At 36.0% G+C, this 21,909-nt stretch overlaps 1 protein-coding gene and 1 long non-coding RNA gene across 4 annotated transcripts; both read left to right on the top strand.

The window, feature by feature from the left end:
- Positions 1-336: 336 nt before the first annotated feature.
- On the top strand, positions 337-5,613 carry LOC113357599. 2 transcript variants are annotated; one of them, XM_026601041.1, is made up of 7 exons: positions 337-741; positions 1,005-1,197; positions 2,108-2,194; positions 2,711-3,079; positions 3,984-4,146; positions 4,431-4,688; positions 4,755-5,613. In XM_026601041.1, exons 1-7 carry the CDS (start codon positions 668-670, stop codon positions 5,234-5,236), a joined length of 1,626 nt encoding a protein of 541 aa, XP_026456826.1. In that variant the 5' UTR covers positions 337-667; the 3' UTR covers positions 5,237-5,613. The 2 variants fall into 2 exon arrangements, with proteins under 2 accessions (XP_026456826.1, XP_026456825.1); XM_026601040.1 differs by having other exon boundaries at positions 4,431-5,613.
- A 1,487-nt stretch (positions 5,614-7,100) lies between these two features.
- Positions 7,101-11,194, top strand: LOC113357598. 2 transcript variants are annotated; one of them, XR_003363715.1, is made up of 5 exons: positions 7,101-8,100; positions 8,344-8,387; positions 8,497-8,540; positions 8,878-8,977; positions 9,861-11,194. It is a non-coding gene; the product is annotated as an uncharacterized LOC113357598 (long non-coding RNA). The 2 variants fall into 2 exon arrangements; XR_003363716.1 differs by having other exon boundaries at positions 8,878-8,990.
- Positions 11,195-21,909: the final 10,715 nt, after the last annotated feature.

The raw sequence follows: 21,909 nt of genomic DNA, 5'->3' as shown, positions 1-21,909 counted from the left end.
GAATCTTCCTCACTTATTCTATCTACTAGGTTTTTATGTAGTGTGGGCAGCCAACGCAGCAGAATATCGTAACATTTCCGATCTCCAAAACAATCGGAAAGGAGATGAGCTAGGAAGTCTGTTGAATTATATTTGTGGTGTAAGTGGGTTTCTTCCTTTTTTTTGAGGAAGAAAAAAGAAAAAAAATTGTATATGTTGACTCATGTTAACGGAAAGTCAATTGTCTGAGACTAAAAATCAGCTTTCCCCGAACCATATTAGATTTTCCGAATAACAAAAATCTTAAATTAATTTCCATTAATTCTTTTCCGTTTCTTTTTTTTTTTTGGTTTTACTTTTCCACAAGGGTCCCCTGAATTTCTGGTATTTTTCAAAGATATTCACTCTCTCTTCTGCTGATATTAACTAAACTAGTTCAGTCTTCATCACTATCATTTTCCCAGAGTTTGTTTGATTTCTTCCCCCTAATATTACTAAACTAGGGTTTTCTTCCACTCCGTTCTTGTTCCTTCCGTAATTTCTTCCATTATCAGTATCGATATAGAAGTTATTTTCTAGGGCTTCAGTCAATTGATTGATTGGTTCTGAGAATCTTGCAAGAAAGAAATACTCATTAAACTACTTAGAGTTTTTGGGTTGCATATGTAAGTTTCGTATCTATGTTAAGATGGCTTCATCTAACAATACTAAGAGACGGAAGGGTTTGATCAGTGAGGAGGATATTGCATCGCTTTTAAAAAGGTAATTTTTATTATATTTCCTGGGATTTAATAGGTTTTAGGGTTTTAATAATAAGTTGATATTGAATATTGTTATGATTTGGGTTGTTTTGAAATAGATTGAAATTACTTATATTATATGCATTTGATGAATGTTGATTGTTTTAGACCAATTCGTGTTCGTGTTTTATCGGATTCTTTTATATGTACATAATGGATGGAATTGCGATTGTTCTTGTACTAACAATGGTAATTGTGACATTTATATCTATGGTGGCCTCACAGGTATAGTGCACCAACAATACTAGCTGTACTTAAGGAAGTTGCTCAGTTTCCTGATGTGAAGATCGATTGGAATGTGTTGGTCACGAAGTCGGCCACTGGTATTTCAAATGCCTGGGAATATCAGATGCTATGGAGACATTTGGCCTATTGCAGTGTACTGCCAGAAACAGTAGAAGAAAAACCCGAGCCATTGGTTAGTCTCATAATTTTTGTAAATTTCTATGTCTTTGGTATTGTCCTTGGCTGATTTTGCATATCAGAAGCTAAACGTCGTTCTCGCTGCATATGATTAACTAGATACAATCAGTAAGTAATCTTTTTGCTTATTAGGTTTACGTTTGACATCATTGAACAAATTTTATCCGCAGAAGACAAACACTTTTTCCATATTGTTTGTTGTTTGGGGTGGGGCATTAAGCAGGATAGTGGGGATCGAAAGTATGTCGGACGTGGCAGGGTGTGGTGGAGCCACAATGCCAGATAACCTCCCATATATCGCGTACATGTAAACCTTAAATATTTGATTAATTGGAAGATAGATCCCTGGTCTCACTAGTAGTTTGTTTGAACTTAAGTCTCTGTTTATTTAGGTTAGCTCAACATATAAGCTGAAAGAAACCCAAGTATTTACAACTTGAGCTAAATTGACCTTTCTGCCCAAACGTGTTTTGAGGTACTTCTAAGCCTTGGCAGAGCGTTCTAAGCAGAAGAGTTGTGTTTTACAGAGTAGGCAGGCCCTTACACAGCATAAGTTTTTTGATATCTGATATAACTCAATGGATAGAAACAAGGAAGAAACAATAAACTGTAATCTGGCAGTCCCAAAAAGTCGCAGTTCTTCATCCTTGTCATAGGAATTTCGTGTCTGAAAGATTTAAGGGTAGATCATCTTGCATTTACAAAATCAGATGTATCATATATCTAAGGTTAGTGTTTGTTTCTGTCTATAATAGAAGATATAATCTGAATCTCATGTCTCATGCGATTTAGTTGGCAATGTAGATGATTTCGGAACACCTGAATGCTGCACCAACTTTCAGATTTAAAATTCGATATCTTTATTACGGCAATGAATTTCGTTTTGAAGAATTATCTTCTTACAGGATGATGATAGTGACTTGGAGTATGAGTTGGAAACTTTTCCTCCTGCTAGTGATGAAGCATCATTAGAGGCTGCAGCTTGTGTTAAGGTAAGAAACATTTTTTATATATTGAAGGAATTATTTGCTATTATTTATCAACTCCTTATGAATTCCTTCTTGATGTGGAACTTTAAAGTATCTTTCATGTTATGATCCTAATGCATCTCTGGGGCATTGTTTATCTATTTATGCTGGTTAGTGGTTTTATGCTATTGTTATGGGTTCAGTTAGTCCGCCAGTATGTCTATTTTGTCGCCTGGAAGCTGAAATTCTCAATGTCAGATAAACAATGAGCAGTTTTTTTGTTTTGGAATTTGAATTCTCTCCTCAAAGTTTTAGCGAATAGGTTTTACTTAAAATCTGGATCGAAGCCTATAAGGTGGTGAATTCTATTTTTTATATAACTTTGGGCGTGAATGACCCAGCTAGGAATTCCTCGGCACTTTGGTGCTAATTCCTGCTTATTTCCATGCAGCATATATTCTCTTAAAATAACTCGATTCGTGCTCTTTATGTAATAATTCTTTTGCTGCTTTGACGTTTACTAATTGCTTGTTTGGTTAGGTGCTGCTTGCTTCTGGTTTGCCAGATGATGCAGGAGGTCCTGCAACTGTAGAAGCTCCATTGACTATAAATATACCTAGTTTGCAGGATTCTAAAAGTCCATCAGATAATCCCCAGCCATCCAGAATAAATATTACTTTTCCAGTTTCTGTACAAAAACAATCATCGCCTGCAGTGACAACGGCTGAAGGATTGGATGGAACTGGGCCAAGTGCTGGCAGCCAGCCTGCAAGAAGAAAAAGGAAACCTTGGACGCTAGAGGAGGATAATGAACTCATTGCTGCTGTGAAGAAATTAGGTGAAAGGAATTGGGCTAACATTCTCAAGGCAGATTTCAAGGGTGATAGAACTGCTTCGCAATTATCTCAGGTTTTCTTGCTCTCTTATTGGAGATCTCAACTGATCTTCACTTTGTGTCATTATGTATAAGATAGGAATTTTCATGGATAATAATAATAGCTTGAACTGGTATTTCTCATAACGTAGAGTTGTATTGGTGCCTCCTATGATCTGAAAACCCATTTAAGCACGGTTTATGATTTCGTGTCTTAAAATGAGAATGACCACTTGATGAAATGCCGAGGGAAGTGGGGTAAATGGCCGATACTACTGGAAGGATTCCTCTATGGTTGATAGGTACTGTAGCACGTATTCCTGTGATCGGTTCAATAGGTGTTTTCTTTACGGTTCATATTCCGGGTTGGGTTTATCCCTGTAATAATAGCATGAACTGAGTTGTAGACAGGAAATAGTAAGAGCTCAACGGGACCTTACCCCTTTTGTTTAATTCGAGGGGTAAGGTCCCGTTGAGCTCTTACTTTTCCAACGAGATTTTTATTTATTTCATAACAAAATAACAAAAAAGTTTGCAGATCATCCAGGCATAGGAGAATCACTTCAAATTATGATATTAAATTTTGATTTACTTAAGGCAAGATAGTGCTGTGAGACTATTATGGCAGGTTGTGGCTGTTCATCTTGATTAACCGTTGTCATCTAGTCTGGGAAGGATGTCTGGGTCTCGCCCAGATGGCCCGGGTTCAAATCCCGGCAACGGAATCAGTAGTCTCATTACTTTTACCAGAATACCAGTACTGATCTCAGTTGATTGTGAATCAAAAAATTTGTCTGAAACTTAATCCTTCTTTACTTTCTTCACTTATTGCTTTATATATCAACCAGTATCAGAATTCTACCTTTAGAACTGCATAACAACCAATTCACGTTTCCTTCTATTTTCCTTTATTTGTAATGTACTTGTTGGTATCTGCAGAGGTGGTCCATCATAAGGAAGAGAAACAGTGCTAACTTAGAAACAGTTGGAGGGTCTGGCAGCCAATCTGAACTCACAGAGCAACAGCTTGCTACCCGCAGAGCAGTTTCAATTGCTCTTAATATGCCCATGAATAGTAGCTTATCGGCAGCATGTGCAGTTGGTATGATGATCCTTTTTCTCTCCCATTTAAAATAAGAAATAAAGACATAAAATGATTACATGTTACCGCGTGTTAAGTTGATAGAGTGCAATCAGTATATAGTCTAGTGAATTAGATCAAACTGAATCGTGTATTTTATACAATTTCTTTTTATAGCTTCGAACATGCTCAAAAGCTCAGTTTTATGCAATACATCCATTATAAAGAACAGCTCTCAAGTTACCTGTTTTTATTGCATACTGAAATAGGTCCACCGAATGTGGTGGTTTCTGCTTGTTTTGCAGAAGCGGCTACAGGCAGCAGTCAACAAATCCCTCTCCAGACAGCTCTATCCCTACCGAAAGGAACATCAAGTGTCACGACAAAACCTCGGGGAACCACCAAAAAAGCAGCTTCTGTGGTCCCGAATCCGATGATACAAGCAGCTGCTGTTGCTGCTGGAGCCCGTATTGCTACTCCTTCGACTGCCAAATCACTGCTTAAAGCTGCACAGTCCAAAAGTGCTGTTCATATAAGTACCATTGGGAAATCATCAATACCAGGTGTAACCCCACCATTGACACCTAATAACTCGGGCACTCGGCCTAATGTACATTATATTTGCACAGGTTTATCACCTGCAATGAAAGATAAGGTTCCTCTTGTCAGTGCGGTCACTTCTGCGTCTACATTATGTGGGACGACCGCCGCAGGCAAGAAAACAAATGGAGTTACGAGTGTCGTAGTCGGAAACTCGTCCAAGGAAGAAAAGGTTCAGAGCTCTCCCAATGAAGATGAGGTTAAGAACTCACCTAAGGAAGTAGTTAAAACCTCATCCATCGACAGCGAGATCAAAAACTCATCTAATGAAGAAGGGGTTAAGAACTCGTCTAACGAACAACCGGTTAAGCCTGAAGAGATGGAAATTGATTGTGCAGCAGATATAGCCAAGTATGGGAAACAACAGGATCAGGCAGCTTTGCCAGATCCAGATATGGTTATTGAAGATGTAATGACGCAGAATCTTAGTAAGTTACCAGATGAGGAAGCTGCCGTCAGTGACCCAATGCAGCTGGACAATCATCACATCGAAAACGAAAAAGAGAATTAAGAGGAATTCGCCTGCAGCAGCCAACTAAAGTTTGTATTTGACTATTGTTAACATAGATCTCATGAAAACTAGACCATTAGTTCAATTGGCAGAGAGGAGTTCAGAAATTAGACGAAGAAGAAGGAAGCAGAAGCGGGGAAAGCACTGGCTGTGTTTCTGTATGATTTAAGGTAGAAACTTGAATCATGGTCAGTTTTAGAGGTCATCATGTTTATGCAATTAAGTGATCTCTTTTTCTTTGCAGCTTATATTTTTTTCTCTCCAATTTTTCTGTGTTTGAATCTGTACAAAATTGTGTACAGGACTGACTTTTAAGACTTTGTAGGTAGGGAACCAAATGAACTATCTTAAATTGACATGTCATGTGGCTTACCCGATTCTATTTGTCTAGGTCATCTTTATCTATACCATGACCCTCCTACTAAACCCCTAGTATTATGTAGTTGCACCGTTTTAGTTCCGCATTTTTTCCAGAACGTGGTTCAAAAACCACCGTGCCATGGCTCGTGGTATACTATGGCCCAGTCACAATAATTGCAGCACATAAATTTTCCTCATATCCTCCCGCAGGAACGCATTTTATAATTACTGCAAAAATCCAACACCGGGCATTTGTACGGTTAGCAGGAGCTCAATTTACATTTGTAGGCAGTCTTTAGTAAAACGAAATAAGGTTGTTTTCGAGGTAAATGGCGGGTATATTGGTAATCAATCGCTACCGTAATTGATTTGAGAGAGTTCTTGGCACAGTTTTTACTAAAGGTTGTTTTCGAGGTAAATGGCGGTTATATTGGTAATTGATTCGAGAGTTGCTGTAATTGATTCTAGAGCTACTTCCTCCGTTTTAAAAGAAAAATAAATAAAGATATAGGTGACGTTTCCATATACAGGCACACTAAAAAGGGCTCCGAGCAAAGTCGAAAAAAGAAAAGAACTTGTTGTGGCTGAGATTGGCTTGGTTTTTCGGCTCACTAAAATCCAAAATCGGATCATTAAATAGTAATCGGTTAGATTAGTGTTAATTATGGTGGTTAACTTACCTAATCACTATTAATGAATGGATTAGACTAATCAAGCGATTAATGGTTGAAAATCAAAACTTATGTTTCTTCTTTTCCTTGATTTTGAAGAAGGATGGTTTTTGATGATTTTTCTTTTATTTATCGATTCAAATCCGTTTAAAATCGTGGAAAGATTCTGGGTTTTATTAGTGTTACAGTTGGGGTAATTAGTCGAACAAGCCGTAAATACATTAACGGTTAGGAATGGATGGAATCCACGCCGTAATATCAATAACATGGTTGTGAAAATAAAAACTTCAGGCCACAGTGATAGAAACGGCTGGGAAATGAAGAATTTCCGGCCATTATTCGGTCCGGAATCACCAAAATCTTTTTAAGGCCAGGTTAAGAGATATTAGAAGGTAACTTTCTCTTTCGTGATTAAATATGTGGGTAAAAAATTTAGAGTTTTGACATGAATACATACTAAGGTTGAAAGGTAATAATACTTCCATTAATTATACCACATTACAACCCATTACATACTTACTAGATCCGCATTACAAAGTGGTTTTAATAACATCCGTTACGATGTATTAAGAAATCTTTGATGGTGGCGGATAAAGCTTCGTAGTTGAAATTTTAACTTTTCCGTTTTCACCATTTCTTCTTAGCTTGAGCTACGATTTCATCAATTCCACCTCTAAGTCGAAGTTGTTGGTAAATATGAAGTAAAGCCATATATTCTTCCACATTTTTGCGTATGTCTGAAAACGGAAGATAGAATTCAACTCCATCAATGGTTATTAGTGTTACGTGTTTCACTACGAAAATTCTCAAAAAACTTACTTCAATGTGATTGAATGGATAAACCACCTTCCTTCGTTCTTCTCCCTTTTTTGGATAATATAATACATTTTTTTGCAAATACATAAGTATTCATCCAATGTAAAGTTGGGTTTATCCTTTGATTACATTGCGTCGAGCTTGTAGGGGTTTTGGTGGGGATTATTGATGTAGAAGGTGTGATTTTGATTTGAAATGGGTGGTTATATGCATGTGGAGTTATTTCTAGTATAAATAAGTGGTTGAACAATTAGAACCTTCTATAAATCAGTCTTGTAATGGATTTATTATTCAAAATTCAAAAAATAGCTGATAGAATGTGGTACAAAAGGAAATTCTAGTATTTACGGCTAGCAAAATGATAAGATGACCAAGTTGTAAGAAAGTATAAGCTTGTAGGTTTTGGGATATGTCAGATTCACGGCTAGTAATCCAAGACGTAAAACAGAGTTATTGCTTTATGTCAGATTTACGGTTTAGAGTCCTAATCGTGACACAGAGACACGGCCTGGATATCTAGTCATAACAAAGATTCAAATATTTTTTTAGTTTATCAGAGAAACCAACGACTAGGTCATTTCCAACCGTAACACAAAGACTATTATGTTACCTAACCGTGGCAAGCATTACAACCAGAAATTTCTAACAGGGACCATATCCATTTTTTTTTGTCAAACTCACAGACAATTACGGTTAGAATCTATCTTACAAAAACAAATGATCTTTGTCCAATCCGACGGTTCAGAATTTACCTTTTTAAGGATCTACGGTTTGGATTGCTTTAAAAGTGGAAAAGATAAATCTCGGGTCAGAATGCACCCACCTTTTACTCCCTAATCCACCGTCTGTGAGGAAGTCGAGCACAAATTCCAACAAGTGAAAGCTTAATTTCAGGAAACATTTATTCATATATTGTCCGTTACGAACTAAAATCCCCGTTTGAAGACATTTATCACCCGATTATGCCTCAGTGATATCAATCTCTATGGTTTCTGAAACGCTCAATCACATGCTCAGGTATATAAACTTCTACAATTATAGTCTTCCATTTCCAGTGGCCAGTACAGCATCTCCACGAAAAGTTGGTTGGCATGATTCTCTTACGTTTTTGATTTTCTTTGTTCACCCTAATCTCTCAAGACTACTCGATCATTACTTTGTTCACACAATGATTTAGTCGTTCTCTTTAGAAACTCAATTACTTATCTTTTAAATGTTTTTTCGTGAAGGATTTGATTTAATTTTCATTTTGGTGATTAGGGCTTTTGCATTCGTGCTTGCAGCAGGCGATCAAGTTATTTCAGGTACCCTCACCTAATTTTTCTGCCTCTCTTTGAATTGCATAGGTACAACACAAAGCTTAAATAAATCCACCACCAAGGATTTGATTTAATTTTCATTTTTGGTGATTAGGGCTTTTGCATTCGTGCTTGCAGCAGGCGATCAAGTTATTTCAGGTACCCTCACCTAATTTCTCTGTCTCTCTTTGAATTGCATATGTACAACACAAAGCTTAAATCCACCACCATCTGTAAGAGTAAGTTATTTGTAAAAATAAATAAATTGCTACTGTTCTCTTTTTCGGGTGCATATCACCATTTGTTAAATTGCCTAGATTCTTGAAACACAAATTTGAACTCTACATTCCTATTCCTCACATTGTTTGTTTTCCACTCTTGTTGCTATACTTTTAAGTTTCTTTCAGCATTACAAAGCAGTAAAGCTGTACACTAGAGTTGTGTGTGAGGTGTTTGGCAAAATTCCCGAAATGAAATATTTTTCTTTTGTTCTTAGGTTATTTTCTGCTGGACAGGGTGATAGCTACAACTGCTAGCCAGCGAAGTAATTGCTTTCTTATAAAGTTACTCATTCGATTTAGAAGAATAAGAACAAGGTGAGAAATAAAGGTACAGATTTGCTGAATTTACAATTACATTGTAGTATGAAGAATAGTTCCTTTGGATATGGTTTAGTTGCTCGACTTGAAACTCCATATAATCCTGATGACATAGTTCTACTTTTAAGCCTATTGTTTGGCATACTAAATAATTTCATAAAGTTAAAGTCTGTTTTCATTTTTATTCAATTTCTCCATCGATGAAAACTTGAATTTGTGTTACATTGGTTTTGGATCTGCTATTGGGAAGACCGCCAATCAAAGGGTGTTCATACTTTTATTTAACCTTACATATACAATGAATTTTCATTTACTGACGAGTAACGACGACATTTGAGATTTTGCTGACAGGGTCTTTGGTTTCGTTTTGCTGCGTCAATGTTAGGATTACCTTTCCTGACATGAATTTTGATTTGATTTGGTGTCCTTTTGTGTTGCATTCATTTGAATTTGATAGATATCTAATTAAAATACTGAAAACTAAAACTTGAGGAGTATGGTCACTTTCATTTGATTGTAATAGGAGACCGATAAACAATTAATGCTCATATGTGTGTTCAAACTATGCTTCCCGAGTTTTAATACCACACAAATTCAGTCAGTTTTTGGCATTTTTGCTTATTGTTATTCATCCCATGTATGTGTACATCTCATCCCCACCGCTTTTCTAGATATACAATATTAACAAATTAACGATAATGGTTGGTTTCAAATATCAAAATTTGAATAGGTGTGTAAATCATTATGGTGTAAATTGAATGTGATAAAAATCTAATGAACTGAAACGTGAAGGGTTCCTGAAAGATTTCAGTTCCCACGTCTCTTAGATTTTATTTTTACTGATTAATATGTATTGTTTTCCACTGTGTGCATTTTAAAGGTTTTCGAGTGTTAAGTGGAAGGAAAAATTACGCGGTATGATTTGCTCGGTATGATCTGCTGGAGTGAGTACAGAAACTTGGAAGAGTCAATACATATTTTTTGTTGCTTTGGCAGTTTGGATGATCATAGGGTATTTGTTTTGATAAATGGGTTGCAATTATGGGTATACCTAGGTAAACAAAGTTGTGTATCTGTTCTAAAATAGTTTGGGACAAATACTTAGACCTGTTAAGTTGTTTGATGATTTGATAATATCTGTTTGCTTAATCTGTGAGAATTGTGGAATCGTTGAGGGAATTTTGTAAAGAATCAGTAGTTTGATAAATGTGTCTAATTTTTGATATTTTTTTTGGAGAAATTGGAGGCACTTTGTATTGTATCACTTATGGAGGCTATTTTGGAGACAAAAATAAGTGAACGACGTCTTTTATCTTTAGGGGTGTATTGACACAGTTTGATAGTTGTTCCTTTTTTTGTTTATTTGGCATATAACTTCATAACAACATCAACAATTTTCCATTCAGCACCGACGAATAACGACATTATGCAAACTGTTGCTGCTGCAGTCCAAATTTGGCTACAAAGATGCATCTAGGACTGTTATCAAGTTGTCCACAGTGAGTTTGGTATCTTTGGATTCCACTGGGGATAATATACACACCACTACGCAGGGAACTTTCTGAAGTTCACACTTCTGACTAAAATGGTTTAGTCTTTATGCACTTGATCTACTTACTGCGTCAGTAGTACTTTTGATTAGCTGCATAAATACTGAGCAAATTTTGCTTAGAAAAATTACAACTTTTTTACGATAACCACTTTCTACTCTCCAACTCGCATAGAGCTTTTTTGTTTTTTTTTTTGTTTTGAGCAGACAGCCGGGGAACTCGCGTAGAGTTACGGTAAGCATATATCCTTCATTTCACTGTGTTGTTTGCTATATGTTGTGGTTAGATGTTTTTATGAGCAGATTCTGGGTGCATATTCCGAGAAAAGCGTCCACTACAGCTTGCACCAATATGATCCGGACCATATAGTATCAGATGGGTGATCTTTAACAACCAAGTCTGGTGGTGACAGTGGAGAGAAACATCTACAATTCACATGTCATTAACATTGTTTCACTTTTTAAGCACCAGTCTATGGCACAATAGTAGCCGTCTTAACACAAGTACAAAATCTGCATGTTTCATTCATGGTAGATTCACTCGCCGGCCTGTAATTTTTCGGTTATATGACTAATTCTGAAACTTCATTGATAGCCCATGTAGCTAATGCACACTCGCTATGCGCCATTAGGTTTGTGTCTATTGATTGTTTTCATTGTATATATTTATATCTGTTTCTTTCATCTTAGTTCTAGCAAGTCCAACCATAATTGCCTTTTCTTCTACCTTTTTTTTTAATGGAAATGTTTCGATTTATTTAACGCCTAAATGTTTGTTTTGTTACTACAGCTTTATAAACAAATTTATGGGAGTGAAAAGTAGGAACTACAAGGTTGAACATCTGTGTTTTTACCGGTGATTATATGGGTATCAATCTGTTGTTCGTTTACAAACATGCAAGTGTAGTAAATGTAACGTGGATAGTGGATATTGGATAGTGTAGTAAACAAATTTTGTGCTGCCTACATTGATGACGTTCATATACAAAATATTATCCCAGTTAGTGTTGTCTTGACCAGCTCAAATAACATAGATTCCCTTTTTTGTGCCTATACTACTTAATCTCTCAACAATTTAAATTTACCTGGCTCATCTTCGTTTAAACAAGACCAAATATGCATAATCCCTCTGAGTATGGGGTGCTCATGGTTTACAAGAAGAAAAACTCATCGTCACTATTTTCAGCAACTAACCAAAACCCGGGCCGTTATGGCACGGGTCATACCCTAGTTCCTAAACGTTAAACAATGTTTATGGATAGGAAACCCATCCGATGTCTGGAGGTCTGTTATTAGATAATAATTATAGGCATTTACGGCTAGGTTTTTAGGAGCATTGACCTAGCCCTAGCCGTAAGTGCTCAACAATTTCCATAATGTTGATTTTTTCATCGGTGTATTTAGATTTAGAAAAAAGGAAAGACTAACAATCATCCATACATGCAAAGTTATAAAAATTCATCTGTCCAAATCCATAACCAAACAACGAAAATACTAAATAAATAAAGCCTTAGATAGTAAAAAATCCATGAAGCAATAGAAGAACAGAAGATGATTTAGTAGATAAAAAATTATGAGCGTGTTGAATCCGCCATTGAAAGTTGTAAGAAATTGAACCAAATGCACGATGATATGATGTGAGCAGTTGGACACAGCTTCCTCCAACATTTCATTTTCAACTTTATCCAAAAAGGAACCTGTTAATTTATTTTCTTATGATCGACAACCCAAGTACGAAATCTCATTATTTAGTTCAAATGGAGGGTTCTGATACGTCTTATCTATTGGTTGGTAAAAGCAGAAACTAAAAGTTACTTGATGGGGACGTCAAGATTGGTACAAACTGGTTTTGATCGTAGCTGAAAGGTCTGTTTCTAGCTATATGCTTTGTACATTTTCGCAAAGATGAATGAAGTTGTTTCATGGACTAAACTCGGTAAAATTGATTATTGCCCTTATTATATTCTTTATTGGTCCTTATACCTGATAAAATCATGACAATAGATGATTGAATGAAGTACATTTGGGCTTCTCCAAGGATCTAGCTAGCAGGATTCCCGCTTGTTCCTCCGAAGGACCTGTAGTGATTTTTCTTTGATAAATATTGAGATTGAAGAGATACAGCAAACATACTTCCCTATACCTCTGAAGGGCTTGTAGTTGCATTTTATCAATGTCTTCATATCTTATGTTGAGTGGACTGCCAACTTCTACGACTTCTATATCACTAGAAGAACCTATATTAAATAGGAGGTATGTTTGTACAACAGGTGACACGAACTCAAAAGTGTTATACAGTTATTGATCTTTTGATTTTGATTACTATTCTGGAATTTTGATTCTTTCATAGTTGGGGCTTTCTGTCTCGAAAATAAGATGTTTGTAGTGGTTACAGATTCGGATGTTCTTTGAAGTAAATCTCTCAATCATGCATGTTATATAACTGGATGATACTCTTACGTGATACTATTGGTGCATGTTCGTATATATGTTTTCAAGTTTTTACTTATTCCATCACTTCTGTGTTGCAGTTACTGGGTAGTCGGCTGGCCTTTAACAATAACTGGAGCAGTCTTGGGGGTTTAAGGACCGGGGCTCAGGAAGCAATGAAGAGTCTAGGCAGAGAAGGTACTGAAAGATAATTTTACATTTTTTTTTTAATTTTTTAATCAAATATCAAGATTAAACTTTCAAGCATTATTTCTAATTTAGTAATTCTTTGATTGAACAATTATTATTTGCATTCTTTTTAGCTGCAAGATACTTGCAAACCATGAGAGAGATTATTGAGCGTTTATCCAAATACAAAAAGGGCAAGTGATATTTCAATTTGAATACTTCAATATCTGCACTCTATGACCGATCAAAAAAAAAAAAAAAATCTGCACTCTATCTGCATCGTTAAGTTTGTGTTGCGTTGTATCCATGATAGAGGAGATTTTTGAGCTATTTAACATTGGAAGGCGCAGGACATGATTGTTTGCGTTCAACTCAAATGATGTGGATATAATCGAAGTCAATGATATAATGTCTTCCAAAGGATGGCATTTGCGCTTCAGATACCTATCAGGTAGGGGTTACCGTTTAAGAAGTTATGTTAATAGTTGTATAATCACTAGACCATTTAAACCTCTTATAACAGTTTCTTTTTGAGTTTAGAGGGCCATTGGCTTTTGAATCCCCTCGCACTGGCGTTATTAATGGTCATACAGTTTTGAGTGGGAATCAGTGGCATATCTACCCTTTTCTTTGGCTACAAAACTCTATGCACATTTTATCTTTGTTAATTTTAAGTTTTTTCCATTTACCATTGAACATCTGTCTTTGAAACAACCTCCATCTACACGAACTTCAAATTCAATGTTCGAGTTATATTTAAGCTCTATTATTTGTTATGTTCTTCTCTCATACTGGGTGTCATGTAGGGTTTTGAAAGAGTTCGATACTACCATAAGCCGGAAAATGTTTAAACTTTATGAAATTCGTTATGTGGTTTAATTTATGGAATTCTTTTAAGGTGCAGTGGCTGCGAAATAAAAGTGCATTAAGTCATTTAGTCTTCAATTTGAAAGGCTACTTTGTTTAGTGGGTGTGCAGTATAGGATGGTACGTTGTTTATCTGCTTTTTCTTAGTAGAAAGGTAGAAAGCATCTTAAGCAAGTGCCAAATCATATAGACAAAGGTAGAGACGATAGGAAAATGCAAGACGAATTTCAGTAATATTATTATAAGCTTTGCGACTCAATGATCTTTGCCATTTCACGTTTAATCTTTATGTTACACTACAACATCAGTAAGCTGTGAAAACTATTAGAGAGCTGATAATTTGAGAGTGTGGACAAAGAAGCTGAAGCCAAGGTGACTGTCACACACCTAACGTAGATCGCATTGGTGATTTGTATTATCCCATTAGACATCATTCAAGAAATTAACCATGATACGCTGAAAAAACCATCAAAGGTTTTGTACACTATTGTCCCTCTTTCTTGAACCCTGAACCATAAACTTTGTACACTATTTTCCCTCTTTCTTGAATCATATACTTTAAATTTCTACTTGAACAAAGTTGTTTCAAAGTTGTGCCTGTTGGAGTGGATGGAATTGCTCAGTTGTTGTATAACAATTAGAATGTCCAATCTAATTTTGGTACCAGAGTTTGGGTGTATGTACCTAAACTGTATCTTAGCTTGAAATCACTATTACGAGAAAAACTTCTTTATCTGAGGTTTTCGTATGTGGTAACCAAAACCAGTAAATTTCTATTGCATTACTTTTTGTTGTAAGGATTATTATCCGTTTAAAGTTGCGCTAGCAATGACTATTTCGATAACCATGGGGTCAGTTATAAATGATGATCAGTTTACCATCTGATCATATATATTCAAGTTGCTTCTTATATATTTCTAACTTCAAATTCTTTCAACTTTGACATCCACTTTTTGATGGAGATCAAAGTCTGGATTCTGGAACACTAAAAACAATAGCAAACTGATATAAGTACACAAGCGTCCATCTATGAATATCTATGAATGTCTGTCACTGCTCTATTTTATGTGCGCAAAATGGTAGATTGGATTATCGCTTTTGCATAGCCTTACTAAAGGCATGAAGTGACTGCCTTCGCCATTATGTCATCATGGGACCATGGCAGTTGTAAGTGGTTCAGTACTGTTAGCACTGAGATATTTCATGGTCTTTTTTTTTTTTTTGCTTTGCCAACGCACCATAGATTTGGAAGTATTTTCACTTATGCTACTACAGTCTGTAATTTTCAGATAGAAGTTAAAATTTCGGATGGAAGAGACTATTTGCAGAAACCATCGTATCAAATACACCGTCAACACTTAAAGCTCCATGCACATGGTGATTAAAGCAGACATGTTGTCGCCGGATAAAGATTGCCGACATTTTGTTCTTGAGCATCTGAAAGAGACACACTGGAAGTCTACCAAAAACTGCGACAACATCTCTCCTCTAATGCAAGTGATTTAAGTTTTTTTTTCTTTCTTGGGATAGATAAGTTTTTTTTCGAGAAAGTGACTGTAGTTAGTCTTAAAAAGTTGAAGCTTTTTGACTTATATGTGTTACAAAGTTCAATAATTAATTGACTAGCTCTTCAGAGGTTTGGCATGAGTAGTCGTTGGATTTAACTAGAACTCTTACAATTTGTCATGACTTGAACTTCCTGTACTGTTAGGTACTCTTAATTGTAATTTTGAAAGGGTAAATTTTGTTAATCCAAAAATTTGAATAGGTGTTCGTATTGACTGTTGTACGAGAAGAATAAACTGAAAATAGGTAAATATCCATATCTTTGAATCCGTCTTACCAACCGAAAAAATTGAATGATCACCACGATATGAAGTAACGATCCAAATCACGGGCCGTTACGGCACGCGTCATATACTAGTATATATATATACAAACATAAGATTAATAGTATACGTACCACCATCTCCTTCCAATCACTTTCTTTGATGTGGAACTCTCTCCCTTTTTGAAGTGTTTCCTCATTTTCAGATCCAAAGTTTTCACATAAGGATGAGACAACTCTTGATACCATTCCATGTAATTCGCATCCGCATCGGAAGTTCCATGAAAAGCTTGAAGCCCTGTTGTACTCATTTGGTTTACTTCTTCGGAGCGATCATTCCAATGACCGGTCATCGGTGATGGTTCAAAGGTCAATGTGACATCTTTCAGTAAAAAGGGAGTTTCCATGTGAGATTGAGTATTGACTAAGGGGGAGTGATACATATCACCATAGTATTGTTGTCGAAGTTGTGATGCAATTGAACTTTGATACTATATAATGATACTATGACACTATATAACAATGATTGAGAACTCTTGTTTTCTCGTTGTTATAGCTACGGATTTTCAACGACGATGATGCTGAACTTAAAACCGTTGGGATCATTGGAGTGCTTGGAAGTGACGAAGATTTCGAGTAATGTTGAAGATTAGGCATGTGGAATAGGAGCTACAAAATTTATTTCATTTATTTTTGTATTCCATATGTATTGATAATTTTGTCACTAAAATTGACAAAGGGGGAGATTGTTAGAGCATTGCTAGGTCGAACTCGCATGCGTTGCTATCTCAAGCATGTTTGTCAATATTAGTGATCAAAACTATAAGTCTTGATTTCTAGCCTATATAGGCGAAGGACTACTCAAGGAACTGGTGGATCTTCATCGACTAAAAGGTATGTGGAGACTTGAACTTATCTATCACTCAAAAGTCGATTTACTCTATCTCCTATTTTGAGACAAAAGTCGTTTTGCTATATAGACTTTGATTATACACATTTGCTATTTCGAGCCGAGTTTTATCTCGCCTATCTATTTCTCGAAATATGTGTTGGTTAGCTTTTGCTTTGCCAAGTTCATCTTTACCTAGTGACGAAAGTCATGGCACGTTTCAATCACCTTGAAAATTGTTTACTTTGACGAAATGTCCTCTAAGAATGTTTCAATGGTTGAAATGAGAGTTTAGATTAAATAACCAATGATAGATATAAGCATTGTGTGGCAACACATATATGTATAAGTCCTTTTCTCTTGAACCGAAGTTCGCGAACTATGTTGATCAAGAGAAACAGAACAAGAGTCGTGAACTCAGTCCGCGAACTGGCGGAAGTTCTCGACCCGAGAAAATCTTTTGGAGTTTGAGAACTCCTTCCGGGAACTTAAGTCCGCGAACTAAATCTGCGAACTTAAGCTGGTTATATCCAAAGGCGATTGTTTGTGAACTTATTTATATTAACTAAGGAATGCTAAATGCAAACCGTGGCTATATAGTTCATGAACCTATTCGAGTGAATCAAATCGTTTTTGCTTCGATTGTGTCTTGTGTAGTTACATAAGATTTCATTGAACTAGTTCATTTAAGTCATTTGAACTAGTTATGGTGAAGAAGAACATGGTTGATATGAAAGTGCTCATATGGCTAACCATTTGGTTAACTATTGTTGAACCAACAAATGTTCATGTTTGGGTACGGTTACATAAACCCAAAATAGTACATTTCATTTGTGTGTAACAAGCTAAGTTTTCGATCCAACGGTTGAAACATATTAGCTTAAATCCTATCAGGTTTACATCTAACGGTGAATATTGAATGCTTTGTTACTAAGCTAACATTGATTGCAAACCCTGATTTGAAAGACTATATAAGAGATAACTCTAGCAACTGGGAAACCTAATCCGCACACCTCCTGTGTGATACTAGTTGTATTGGCTAGAGTCGATTCTCCTTTAACCTTTGGTTTCTTCTTAAAAACCAGGTTAACGACTTAAAGACTTCATTGGGATTGTGAAGCCAGGCCGATACTACTTTCACGTAGTTGTGTGATCTGATCTTGCTGATTCTATCGTTTTGAGTACAATCGTAATGATTGGCTTGAGATCTTTATCTCCGATATGCAATATAGAAAAGTAGTCACAAACATCTTCGTCTCATCGTTTGTGATTCCACAATATCTTCTTTCGCCACGTCGATTAAGATTATTGTGAGGTGATTGATAATACTAGGCTGTTCTTCGGGAATATAAGTCCGGGTTATCAATTGGTTCCTGTTCACCTTGATTTATCAAAAGACGGAACAGAACTTGTAGGTTTATCTGTGGAAGACATATTTATCTATTCTGTAGACTTTTCTGTGTGATACAAATTTATTCATTAAAGTCTTCGACTTTGGGTCGTAACAACTCTTAGTTGTGGGTGAGATCAGCTAAAGGAATCAAGTGCGTAGTATCCTGCTGAAATCAGAGACGTAAGGAGCGAAACTGTACCTTGAATCAGTGTGATATTGATTGGGGTTCAACTACAGTCCAGACCGAAGTTAGTTTGTAGTAGGCTAGTGTCTGTAGCGGCTTAATACAGTGTGGTGTTCAATCTGGACTAGGTCCCGGGGTTTTTCTGCATTTGCGGTTTCCTCGTTAACAAAATTTCTGGTGTCTGTGTTATTTCTATTTCGCATTATATTTTGTAATATAATTGAAATATCACAGGTTGTGCGTTGTATCGATCAATTGTGAAATCCAACCTTGGTTGTTGATTGGAAATTGATTGATCCTTGGATATTGGTCTTTGGTACCATCATGTTTATTATCCTTGTATTTGATAAAGACTCGCAAATTCTTATTTGCTTGAGTTAAGATCAAATTAAGTGAGAGAGATATTAACTCCTCAATATACTTTTCTCTAGATTGAGTCTGACTGTCTAGTTGATTCTCTAGAAAGTATATTGGAGTTTGTCCATACAGATTGCTAAGCGAAATATTGGGTGTGGTTGTTGTACCCACGCTTTTTCAATTGGTATCAGAGCAGGCAAACACATTTAAAGACCTTACAAGTATGTGTTTGTGGCAATCTGAGTCTGAGGACAAAATCTCTCCTCTAGCATTTACGCGTACCAAGATGTCTCCTAAAGGTTTCAATTATACCAAGTGTCTTGGAAACACCTCAATGATGTTGATTACTCCTTAGTTGATTCTTCCGAATCCCGAGGTTGAAAGATTGTTCCATCAGATGTTGACATCTCTTCCTCTCATGAAGCATGTGACAGTTTGGCAAAAGCTGAAATGGAGCTCACCAGAATCTCAAAAAATTCTACTGAAGCTATTGATTTTCAGGATCATGCTCAGCTTATTGATGAATTTAAAAAGTCTTTAGATCGAGAACGTGAACTCTATAACATCATTGAGTTTTTCTCTAAGAATATTGAAAAACTTCTCCAAGAAACTACTCTACAGCGTGAAAAGATTAGTGTTCTTGAGGATATTATCAAGGAAGACTCAATTAGAGAAAAACGAATGATCGAGACACATTCATCAAATCTAAACATACCTCGTGTTGGAAAAGATAAAATAGGTGCATCTCTTGTTCTATCCCATGAACAGTGCAGATCCTTGGAAAAGGGAGACTCTGTCTTAAGGAGAAATTCTTTTGTACCAACTAATTCTTGTGAATTATAGCACATGAATAAATGTTCTCCAGAAGAAGGTTATGTCAAGAAGGAGTTACTTGACTTACAACCCTCTCATATGGGCTATGGCTATGAAAATTAAACAGGTGCCAGTTGTTGGTTCTCCTCCACGAACCTGTATTTTTTGTGGGAAAAAGAATCACTATGCTATCCATTGCCTTGCTAGAAGGAAACAAATCTCGAATCTTCATAATTTGCTTCTTTCTACTATCAATGGAGTAAATAGTCTGTCGACTTCTGCAGTGAATCTTGTGCCCATAGAAAACCAGAAACCTTATAAAACTGATCTCTATTCTAGAAATCATCACAGGGAACAAGTTCATCTCAATGGTATAAACTTTTGTGCCACTAATGAACATACTCCTTGTGCTTATAAGGATGTGTCTGGTAAATCTAAGTGTAGAAAATGGATTCCTCTCTATTCTGATCCTATTGAACCGATTGCAAGAGGTCTTAGATTTAGTCCTCAGAGAAAACATTCTGGCGGATATGATAAACATGCCATGTCTTATTCTTCTGAGATGAATGTCAACCGAAGAAAGGCAAAGAACACAAAGATCAAACTGTCAGATGATATATACAACTCCTTTCTCGATGATCATAATGGGATTAATTTCCAATCTACCACCTGACTCCAAGTATTTTTTTTCCTTGTTTCTAACTTGAGAGGCACAAGGAAATTAATTGAGAAATGCTCAAGTATGTTGTATATTATTTATGTTTGAGTTTTTGTGTTGAAGGTCCACAAACGTTCGCGTACTCCTCTCATGAGTTCTTAGGGTTTTCATAACAAGAGTTTCCGGCTCGTGTTTACAAACATATATATACTCTATATTGTGTTTTTTCCTTCCCTAACAAAAAAAAGGGTATACATGGAGAACTCTGCAAAATCTCAAGAGATTGTACATCTTGATATGGAGGAAGACATTCAATTCAGGAGCTGGTTCTAAAGAAGATGCTTGAAAGAAAGGATCACAACTCCAGGATTGATGATTCTGTCAAGGATTTAACTCGTTTTCAGAACGATCCAAAAGTCGAGTTTGCAAATCTTCAATTGCAGATAAAACAACTCCTAGATGGTCAGGGCAGAATCCTTGCTAATCAGAATATTCTAATACGAAATCAAAAGAAGCTCATCATGGATTGCGTCAAAGCTAGACAGATTGCTCGAGTTGTTGATCGCAAAGTTAGTTTTCTAACTCACGAACATGGTGTGTCTACGGTCAAGAGAATAAAGTAAATCAGTGATACCTTCTTTGATGGATTCATTGAAAGATACGAGGTTCTCAATGAACTCTGATTTTTCCTTTAATTTGTCTAGTAAATCTTCTATTTTCTTGTTTTGTTTAGAAGAATAACTAGAGTTTGGAATAGCCATTATTGTGATTACACATAGCTATGTCCAACGTTTTCATCTTCATGTTTTTAGATTTATTTAGTTTAAATTCTAAAATTTTTTGGAAGATGATTTTTGCAGTATTAATCTTTATGGTTTTATATATTGCAATGTGTTATGGGATATGTGTGTTTGCATCCGCGAACTGTGATTGTCCCATACCTTGTCGAAAGTTAAGTCCTTTATATGTCGATATGCATGTGTTGATAAAAGAAGGAATGAACTTTTGACAAATACACAAGTTAAGCCTATTATGTCAATTATTTTTGGAAGATAGGATAAAATCTTTTGTTTTCAAGGATTATGTCTATTGTATGTCATTGTGAAAATGGTGATGTAAAATAGAATGAATCCTTGCTTATTCCACGGTATAAGGTCGATCTCCAATCCACAATTTTTGTGTACATACTGTGTTGTTCCATAAAGTGTCTTATGTTGAGCACAATCGTCTGAGTTATTTTTAGCTTAGTTGTTGCTCCGTGGGGTACTTTATGTCTAGCATGTTCAACTAAATTAATCATTCTTGTTTGGTTATTTAGTTGTTGCTCCGTAAGTTCTCTTATGTCGAGCATGACCAATTAAATTGATTACGTTTTGTGATTAATTTGGTTGTGTATTCCGATTAGATTAATTATGGGTTCTCTTGTGATTAATCTAATTGTGTATTTTTGAGTCTCCATATGTTCACTTATGTTGAGCATTTCCGGTTAAATTAATCATGAGTTCTATTGTGGTTAATTTAATTGAGTATTTTGGATTCAAATTCATACTTGTATGTGATTTGTTATGTCCAAAGAAATCCTTCTTTTCTTTTGAAATTAAGGTCGCTCTTGTTGTTCTTTCGCGAATGACATATTATGGGGGAGAGTTCTTAATTGAACTTGTGCTTAATTTCCAAATCTTTGTGGGGAATGCAGCTGTGGAATATTATAGGGGTTATCTTGTATATCTTTATAAACTCCTTGATGAATGCATTTAGCTTCAGCTATATGA

This window comes from Papaver somniferum, chromosome 3 (genome assembly GCF_003573695.1).
Source record: "Papaver somniferum cultivar HN1 chromosome 3, ASM357369v1, whole genome shotgun sequence".
Taxonomy (NCBI): Eukaryota; Viridiplantae; Streptophyta; class Magnoliopsida; order Ranunculales; family Papaveraceae; genus Papaver; species Papaver somniferum.
The sequence above is the reverse complement of the archived record's forward strand: the minus strand, read 5'-3'. Positions and strand labels throughout refer to the sequence as shown.